Source organism: Alligator sinensis, unplaced genomic scaffold (assembly GCF_000455745.1).
Source record: "Alligator sinensis unplaced genomic scaffold, ASM45574v1 scaffold52_1, whole genome shotgun sequence".
Classification (NCBI taxonomy): Eukaryota; Metazoa; Chordata; order Crocodylia; family Alligatoridae; genus Alligator; species Alligator sinensis.
The window spans coordinates 2,104,217-2,114,609 of record NW_005842152.1 but is presented as its reverse complement, the minus strand read 5'-3'; the positions used below and the strand labels follow the sequence as shown (position 1 = coordinate 2,114,609).

Sequence of the window (10,393 nt, the reverse complement as noted above, 5' to 3'; positions counted from 1 at the left end):
CAGGATGAAGGAGAGGCCCTTCCTCCCCTTGCATGCCTATGGTCTAGAGGTATTAGTTTACAAGGAGGTGAGCAGTGTGGGTTTGCATCTTGTCAGACTGAGGAGGAAGTATAACCCAGTTTCCTGTCTACAGACTTAGTGCTGCAACTGTCGGCCTATTATATAGAAGTTAGATGCCACCATTTTCAGCCCTTCTGGCCCAGTTTTAAAAATAAAGCACCTACAACTGCATTTTGTAAGGGGCCCAAAGCTGTCACTGTGTTAGTTTCCTAAGGAATTTTAGGACAATTCACTCATTTTCTGTATTCTGGCAGGGCTTAGGTGGGATCTAGGTGCCAAGGCTTCTCAGATGAGGACAGTTCTAAACATGTCTATAGCTCTAACAACAGGTACCTTGGGAATTTTCCAATTGAACGGAGAGGCATCTTGTGAGGCATCTTTAGGCACTTACAGGGTTAGGTGGCTGCAGAGCAGATAGCAATTTTGAAACACCTAAATCTGTCTATGCCTTCTTGGTTGGGGGTGGGGAGGGGTGGAAACTGGCTTTTAGTGTCAGGAATCAATTTCTCCCCCCCGCAAAATAAATAAATAAATAAATAGTTTCCTAGATAGAGCACCAAAAATTTTAAGTGACCCATCGTGTGTGTTGTGTGTGTGTGTGTGTGTGTGTGTGTGTGTGTGTGTGTGTGTGTGTGGGTGGGGGGGGTGTATTCAAAACCCCGTCTTGAAAATAGGAAGTGGGAATGAGTCATCAGCTCTGACAAACCCAAAATAAATATAAACTACTGCTGGAGAGTCGGATGTGTGTGCTCCCATATGCATGTGTGTACAAGTCAGTCAGTCATGCATGTGTGAGGGGTGTGTGTTGCTTGTTGGAAGAGAAATTAATCCTACCTTCTGATCAATAATCAGTTCCAAGTGAGTATGTCTTAGTGGTTTTAAATCTCCGGACTCAGACTTAAATCAGTGTGTTTAGCTTAAATTTCCCATCCTGTGCTAACTCTAATGCTGCCATGACCTGTGCTTTGTTGCGGTCATTTTCTTCTACCCAACAGGTGACTGCATGTAGATGCTGCTGTACCTGTAAATTCTGGGAAGTAGTTTCGCATTCTTCTGGACAAGGATGCTATAAAGTGTCATTGTATAGGACGCCATAGAAAACCGCTGGAGAGAGTAGCAGTTTACAGTATTGGCAGGAGTGTAGCAAGTTAAATCTCACCCATTCCCTGAGTGCTGCTGGAACTTGTCCCCATTGCACTTTTATACCCGAGAGATTTCAGGCTTTGGGGTGCTGGATTGGACAGGATTGGTGAGGGACTGAGGTGCAGCTCAGACCCGAGCAGGGGCAGGACAGTGCTGTAAGAGAGGTGTCATTGCCAAGAGCCAGTTTGACCCTTTTCTGGTCCTGAAACTGCTAGAGTTTCAGTGCTCAGTGGATGTATAAAACTGTAGCACTTGTGGGGCCAGGGAAGGTTTAATTTGGTTCTTGGTAGAGATACCTGACATCTTCTCACAGCAGCGGTCCTGCCGTACTACAGGGCCAGAGACTTCACCCTCCCCCCGCCTGTATTTCAGCTCCTGTCTTTGCTGGGTGTCTGAGGCTTGCCTGCCACAAACAGCAGTTGCCCATGCTACTTGTGGCCTGCATGCTTCAGGTTGACCACACCTGCTTTACAGCAGCAGAAGGCTGAACTTCTGTTCAGTTATGTAACAAGCAGTGGGTGACTGGAGCACCAGCTCCAAGTGTCCACTTTCAAGGAGTTCAAGAATGGCAGTTTCTGCCAGCTCACCTGCTGCCACTGCCACCCCAGCCCCTGCTGCTGCTTCTGCCACCTAGGGCAAGGACCCTGGTAATTACACCTGTGCTACTGACTTATAAAGGCCATGTGCATTGTTGTATTGAAGCAGCAATCTCATTACTTGTCTCTGTTTTCCAGGCTGGCTATTCTCATACCATTTTCTGGAAGGCAAACCAGTGGCTCATGATCCATCTGTTTCACTGCCGTATGATGCTTACTTATCACATGTGGTGGGTGTGTATTTCCAATTGGAATGATGTGGTGGAAAATCTTGGACTTCTGTATTTTATTGTCTTATTCCTGGGATTAGCTTCTGTGTCAATAATTCTTAACCCATACTGGACGTACAAAAAGACTATGCAGGTTGTCAGTCCGACTGACTGGAACTTTCCACACGCAAAAGTGAAAAATGGACAATCTGGAAAGCTGAATGGTGAAACAATCCAAAAGAAGAGGATATAATACTGAAACAGCTGGCTGTTAGCATAGAAGCAATATAAGACCAGAAGAATATAATGCACATTTTTTTTAATGAGTCCAAAAAAACACAATTATGTACAAGAAATCAGAGTATATATTGATTCATCCTTAACTTGCCATCAGAATTCTATACTTTTGTTTAAAAAATGTTAAAAAGTATAGCTTTTTTAAAAGTAACACACGCACATGTGGGGACACAGTGCACCAAAAATCTTAGACTACTTTAACAGGATTTATGCTGACTTTTTTTTCAAATTGAATGGTGTTGCTTCATTCTGTAATGAAAGGCAGTAAAAATTGTATCTGCTCTTCTAGCACTTTTCATCATAGGATTCCCCAGGTATTTTTCTGAATACCTAATTAAGCCATACCGCATCTCTTTAAGGAAGATTAGAATTAAGACCATTTTAGGATCATGGAAGAAGCTGATATTGAAAACTGACTTTTATTTCTGACATTGAAACTAGGTCTGGAATATGGAATATCTTTTGCACTCTAACCAGTAGACCGCTCCATACTGATGTGATGGATAGTCCACCACCTTGAAGTCTTTAAGTCACGACTGGATGTCTTTCTAAAAGGTTTGCTATAAAAGCTTAGATAAGTTATGGGTTTGATGCAGAAATTACAGTAGGAGATTTTGTCCTGTGTTATTCAGGAGGTCTCCTCTGGCCTTAAAATCTGTGGGGTGGTCTATACCACAGTAGTAGCCTGTCCTGACTAGGCTCTTCCTTAGCTTATCCTGCCCATTTGCAACCATGAACACTCTACAAGCCTGGAAGTACAACAGTGGGACCACCTTGGGCTTGTCATTATACATGAGAATTGACTCTCAAGAGCAGCCTGTGGAGATGGATCTGAAGCGTCTTCACTGGTGTACTTCTTGGTTACGACTGCCTGTAGGAATGGGTAGATGTAGCATGCTTGGGATAGCCTAGCCAAGCCAAACCATGATACCATCATATTGTAATGGTATTCAATCTTTTGGCCCCACAGGCCAGATGAGTGGCACAGGGCCAGTCAATTAGCTATAACTGGGTCTCACACCATGCTGGAATTGGGCCTCACACTGCCCTGTATACCTAATGCAGGGCCATGCTGTCCAATTCACAGAGCTCCCCATTCGTACAAAGTTTGGCAGCAGGGGAGTGACAGCCCAGGAACTGGAGGACGTTGCTCTGAGGGCTGAGCACTTGTCGTAGATCTGTTGCACTTGTTTCAGTTTTCAAAGAACAAGTCTACATCACAAATGTCAATGAAAAAATGTAAGTCTTAGATAAGCTTATTATTGGGGCACTTATTACATGTATAGGATTCCACAGTACAAAATAACCTTGCAGTTGGCACTGATTGAGTGGTGGTTCTTTGTGCCAATAGACTTGGAGATAAATGTTACTGTTTGAGGTGGGGGGAGGTATGTGACATGGGAGGGTGGGGGAAAACAACTTTATCAGGCTTTTTGTCAACTGATAAATACAGAGGGAGTGGAGAAAAACTTGAATACTCAGAATGCTGCTGGAACCCATTAGGGGAACCACATGGAAGATTTCTTTGTTGTTTTGGAGTTGTGACCTTTTACCTCTAGATCACAAGTTCAAATCCAGTCTAAGTTAATAGTGCCAGAGTAGTTATTTTTTTTTCTGAAGTCTGTTCAGTGAAATCAGTTTAATGATCTTGCTTTAGTTTCCAGTGGACCAAAGTCCCAATCACAATCTTGTGGACATTCACATCAGAAAGTATAAAAATTAACTGAGATTCTGTCTGTAACAGTGGTATCTCCTGCTTGGTATTGGGTCATGTTGATTGGGCAGCATGGCACTCTTGACTCTTGTCAAATACATACAGAAATTAAATCCTACAGCTATCAATCATGCATGTTTCATCATCACAAAAGGTCATTATAAAAATGTTCCTCATGAACCAAAATATGTGGTCCAAATACAAATCTTGGATGCCAAACCTCACATCCAGAGGAGTTTGTGATGGGAACTTGGAAACAGGTAGCTGAGGGATGGTGGGGTCCCTGGAGGGATCTTAAAAAAACCTCATAATTTCTTCAAGTTCTCCAGAAGACTGGAAAAGTTGCAGAAGCCTCAGCACATGAAAGAAATAGTATCAGGAGTGGGCAGAACAGAAATTTAGATATGTATATGACTTTTTTTTTGGCAAAGGCTTAACTTTTGTATTTGGGGGAGGGACTGGGATTAGGAGAATTCTGGGGGTGCAAAAATATATTGTGGATTCTGAGCGGGGTTAGGGAGCTGGAGAACCATCTCCCTGGAGTCACGTTACTTTTTTTGAAGAGAAAATATTTATAGGACAAAATACAGATTTTGTTTACCTTAGTTGGAGTATTGCCTAATTTTAGGCATCCCACTTTGTGAGGAATGTGAAGAAACTGGAGAGGGTTTAGAAGAGAGCAACTAGGATGATAAAAGGGCTGGAATGTAGTGCATATGATGAAACGTTGCAGGAAATAAATCTGTCTAGTTTGCAGGGGAAAGGGGAGATTAATAGTGTACATGGAAGCAATTTCTAAATATTTTGAAGATGGTCATAAAGAAGATGGGGGGGGTAATTGGCTTGCCTTGCTGCAGAGTGAAGGACAGAAAGCAATGAGTTTAAACAGCAGTAAAGCAGGCCTAGATAAAGTCTCAGAACAAACTTTCTAACTGTGCGAGCAGTGGAACAAGCTGCCTAGGGAAGTTGTGGAGTCTCCTTTACTGGAGATTTTCAAGGAGTTGGAATTGGTTAACAGTAGTGAATCCTGCATCTGTGCAGGAAGCTGGACTTGAATGCTCTTGAGAGCCCTTCCAGCATTATAAATCTGAAATTTTATCTGTCTAAAATGTCCTATGTATTGGAACAATTTCCGTGCACTTTTTTTTCTTTTTGAAATCCATCCGTTTAAAGCAGTGGTGGGCAAAATGCGGCCCGCGGGCCACATGCGGCCCACCAGGACATTCTATCCAGCCCATGGGGCCCCTAAAAAATTTAGAAAATTAATATTAATCTGCCCCTGGCTGCCTGTCATGCGGCCCTCAGTGGCTTGCCAAGACTCAGTAAGTGGCCCTCTGCCCAAAATAATTGCCCGCCTCTGATTTAAAGCATCTTTTAAGGGCAAGGTAGGAATGAGAAAATTTTACTGTATAAGCTGTTCAAAGCAAGGAGTTTTTGTAAGCTGTTCAGGGCAGGAATCTTATTCTTGTTTTTTATATTTTTAAAGACACCTGCATGATTTAGATCAGTAGTCTTATACATAAAATACCAAACAGTATCTGGTAGAGTAGGAGAACCACAGTCAAGCTGACTAAAGATCTAAATTGAATTCTTATTTGAGGTCATAGTCAGGAAGAATGGTCAGTCTCTGGTGAGACTATAGTTTAAGGAAGGACATCAGCGGTGAAGTGTTTGTTTGTTTTTCCCCCTCTGATATTATGAACTTTTAGCACCCAGATACTACTTGTGTACATAGTATAAGAGGTTGACATCAAGCTCACTTCCTGTTGCATATTCTGAGCATTTTTATAAAATAAAAAGGCTAAAGAGTGCTTGCCTGCTATGAACATTATGTGTGTTGTTACAAGTAACCATATGAGCACAAAAATCACTTCTTGTATTGGATATATATTTGTCGTCTTTTTCCTCTTTGATCCATTTCCTGGGTTTTTATGCAGGTGCACATAGTTAAGTTTCATTCTTCTAAATCTAATTATGTCTACATTCTACGAAGACTTACTGTTGTCCTAGGCCCAGCCTAGACATAGTTTGTTTTTAAGTTTTGCTAACATAAGATTTGGCCTTCTGCTTTAATGAGGCCTCACTCCATTCCCATGTGGGGAAAGCTTCAGCACGGACTGGTGAGGTCCACGGTATATTGCTGCCATCACATGGAAAACTTTTGCATGACCTCAAATGTTCACAAATTAGCTTGCTCCTTCCTGTGGTTTAGTGTTGCAGATTTCTTCTCTCCCACCATTACAAATAGGCTTAACTGTTGTCATACTTCTCATGTCTGCCTTCCTGCAGATCCAAAACTAAGTGTCTAGTTAGATGTGTCTGCAGCATTCCTATTTTCCGTTATTTGTCCTGGCTTCCAGTTGTGTGTCGAGGTTTCTTCTTGCTCCTTTTCTTGCACCCCACAAAACACACCACGCTTCTTTCAGTGTTTATTCTTGTCTACAACATTTTTCATGATCAGACACCAAACACATTACTATATAGCTTTCCTTGTTCTATAGCCTCAGGTCAAAACTTTGAAGCTTTTCTCAAGATTGCTGTTTTGTCTTGTCTTTTAAATTGTATAGTACTTTAGGATGTATATACTGTGCCTCTCAAAAAATATCTTGGCTTCAGAGTAATGCCTACCTGAAATCTAAGAAGTATTAAGTATGTTTTTTTTTAACCAATGAGTTGTATGATTAACTGAATATAACTTTTTGGATATGTCAATTTTAGATTGCATAAATAAAAGTATTTATGGAATAATGTTGTGCATGACTCTTTCATTAGGCTATTGCTGAGAAAATGTTTGCTTCTGGTATTCTTTGGTCAGATGGAGTAATAAAGAGTTTCTGCAATGTGTATACTAAATGTATCCTTTTATATACTTAATACGTTTTAAGAATAACTTGATGTCAGCAACTAGAAAGGACTCAACTATGTCCTTCTATGAGCACTGCATATGACCTGTACAACCACTTTTGGTATATTGATGCAGCTGTACCATGTTCATCTTCTGTACCTGGTGTTAGCAAATAAAAACCTAGGATTCCGGACTAGCCCAGGGATTGACATGGCACCTTGTTCAATGAGTGAGAGAGAGGCTTTATTTACTACAAGTGTTCAACATCAAGTGAGCCCAAACCCAGTCGAAGTCCAGTAATTAGCTATAGGGTGGTGATTTCTTACCAAACAGGTGACGAAGAGGCGGTCTGTTTCTCTGCAACTTCTCGAGTAAGTCAGGTGCATCAGCAACTGGTGTTAGAGAGATTTCTCACTCTTGAAGCACGCACTGTTTGCTGTTTTACTGCCTTTTTATACCCTTAGCTTAACATCTTCAAAGCTTTCTTTTAGTTGTGTAAATCGAGAGAGAGTCCCAAGCAGTAATGGACAGAAAAATCTTGTTAATCAGTCTGCTCATTACTGGTTAGCAGAAATGTCTAATTTGAATGAGTTACCTTCTTCAGTAACAAGAGGTTATCCAGTTTGGAACATATCAAGAAACTGATTAGCAGCCAGGAAAAACATACATGTCCTTGGACTAAATCAGGAGGAGACATCTATCACATGGAGAATGTTTCTTCCTGCACATAAACACGAGTTAATAGCAAAAGAAATATTTACCATACTAATTAATCAAGGATAGGCATTGCATATGGTTACATACCAGACAACTACAAGCTTTTCTGAAATCATCCTGAATATAGCAAGATAAGCTGGAAGAGATACCTCATTACTTCTTCTCAGCTGGCCTAACCATGCATTCGGGTTCTGTTGCATTATGCAGTTAGCATCAGTATTCTGCATTTTAATTTTTTGTGAGTAGGCCTGAACTTAGCATGAGTTTCACTGTCATCAATGGGGACTGAAAAAAATACACTCCACCTCTGTGGGGCCTGCACTTTTGTTAGGCCGTGAGCTTCAAGATATGTATGTGAGTAACTTTACACATGGGTATAAGTGTTTGTTTGTTTTTTTTTATTTGGGGCCTCAAATGGGAAACTTTTTGGGATAGAGACTATTGGTCATCTTCTCTGTTTACAGTTTTATTTTATCAAGCCAACAGCATAATAGCTTTTTATTTATTTATTTATTGGTGTTTATTTGATTGTTCAAATTAAATGGAACATTTAGGGATTGGAACTGTTGGCTTAGTTCTTAAATGGAAGTGGCAAATAGTTAAAGGAGGGTAATCAACATAAAATTGTGGAATATGGATTTTGTCAAACTAACCTTTTTGGAGGTGGGTTGATGTTATAAGATTGATTACATCAGACCTATTAACTTTTTGACTACCGCATGACACTCAATATGGGGCCATGTAACATTTAAAAATTAAAAATAATGATGCAATCAAGATGGTGCATATCAAATGGATTAAAAACTGGTTAACTGATAGAGTACGTAGGACAAATCAGGAACTCCTCAACAAGCAGGCATCTTTCTTGTGGGTCCCAAGGAAATAAGTTCACGGCTTGATGGTTAACTTTTTTTTTAATGAATAAACTGGAAGAAGAACTAAAAAAATCATTACTAATAAACTTTTTAGATGCCTCAGAAATTGGGGGATGAGTATTAAAGAAGACCATGGATTACTGATGCAGAATGCTGTATCATGGGTAGACTGGATGTAAACAAACAAGTAGGCATTTGAGGACAGCTAAATGTAAAGTTAGCCTGCATTCCATATCTACTGGGCCTAGGTTCTTTGTTCTTATCTTGAGAAGAGGTGACTCTGGAAAAGATCATGGATCTTTGGTAAGTAGCTGAACATGAGCTTCCAGTGTGATGCCATGTATAAAAGGCTGTGTAAATGGAGAAGTATCAAGAAGGGGAAGAGAGGTTTAGTAATTTCTCTGTTTGGTACCACTGCAACCACTACCAGGACGGTGCTGTTGTCATCACTTCAGGAAAGATATTGAAAATCTGAAGAGTACTACAAGTATGACCAAAGGATTCAAAAACTTGTATTCAATCAAATACTGTAAAGTCGCTTCATTTATTTAATTGCCTTTTTAATCTCCATCTTTGATGAAAGTTCCTACATGGGGAGCACATTAACAGGAGATTTTTCAAGTGTTTTAAATAAGTTGGATGTTTCTTGTTAAACCCCTGCCAACTTAGAGAGAGAAAGAGGGAACATAATTTTTTTTTAAAGATGCTCTAGTTCAAAAGTGCTCTCTACTTACCTGCAATGGTTCCTGTACTAAGAGGTGCTGCAGGATCATGGGCTGAGCTTTCCAAGTGCTGCCTGTTCTGGAAGTGGTGTGGGTTCCCCTGGGACTGCAATTCTGTTGCTACCTCTAAATTGGCACCAGAGGCTTGTGCATATCTAGTTATTTTTCTAACTAGTCTTCCAAAATAAGCTTAGGAAATGACATGATGCATTTGGTCTTAGCATGCATTTCAGTGACTACTGTTATGGCTGAATATTAGTTCACAGATGCCAAATTTGTCATCTATAGAGAGATGGACCTGGATAGTCTATTAGTTTGTTTTTAATAAAGCAAAGCACATGATGCCAGAGGGTTAATTCCTGAAATATTTATCAATGCCATCTATTTTATTGAATCAATGGAAGATTCTTAACTGGTGTAAAATCATAGCTCCTCTAAACTGCATTACAGCTGTGGAGATTTAAAACCAGCTGAGTATCTGCTCCAGACAAGCTCAGCTACATTGACTGTTTGGCACACGCAATCTTCAGGCCTCGACCAGCAAGAAAACGCTGACAGATCCTGAATCTGGGGTGCTATTTTAGAGACGAAATCAATATGTGTAACAATTGAAGAAGTGGGTTCCTATTTGAAGAAACATGTTTAAAATGCTATCTATAATTTACATTCCTAGCTGTTGTCTCCACTTCCTTTAGAATTACCACAAAAAAAACAGAAGTTCCACAAAAGTAAATTTCTTTGTAAATGGGGAGCAAGAGCAGGACTAGGAATCCTTAATGTCTCACATTTAGAGAACTTCCGAACTAAAAGTGTCTTCTAAATTAATTATAGCTCACTGGTTTTAGGCCAGTGCTGCTGATTTTCCTTTTCTCCTTTTTTGATTAATTTTCCCTTAGATTCATAGATGCTAGGGTTGGAAGGGACCTCAATAGATCATCAAGTCCGACCCGCTGCATAGGCAGGAAAGGGTTCTGGGTCTAGTTGGCCCCAGCTAGATACCTACCTAACCTCCTCTTGAAGACCCCCAGGGTAGGGGAGAGCACCACCCCCCTTGGGAGCCCATTCCAGACCTTGGCCACTTTAACTGTGAAGAAGTTCCTCCTAATGTCTAGTCTAAATCTGCTCTCTGCTAGCTTGTGGCCATTATTTCTTGTAACCCCCGGGGGCGCCTTGGTGAATAAAACCTCACCAATTCCCTTCTGTGCCCCCGTGATG

The 10,393-nt window shown here is 40.7% G+C and overlaps 1 protein-coding gene across 2 annotated transcripts in view; it reads left to right on the top strand.

Moving 5' to 3' along the window:
• Positions 1-2,294, top strand: part of LOC102383457 (protein CLN8-like) — a 26,498-nt gene extending 24,204 nt beyond the window's left edge. For both annotated transcript variants that reach the window (XM_014520775.2, XM_025206353.1), the window contains exon 3: positions 1,938-2,294. In XM_014520775.2, coding sequence (XP_014376261.1) covers positions 1,938-2,261 — 324 coding nt within the window. In that variant the 3' untranslated portion in view covers positions 2,262-2,294. The remainder of the gene's footprint in view (positions 1-1,937) is intronic.
• The last annotated feature ends 8,099 nt before the right edge of the window (positions 2,295-10,393 follow it).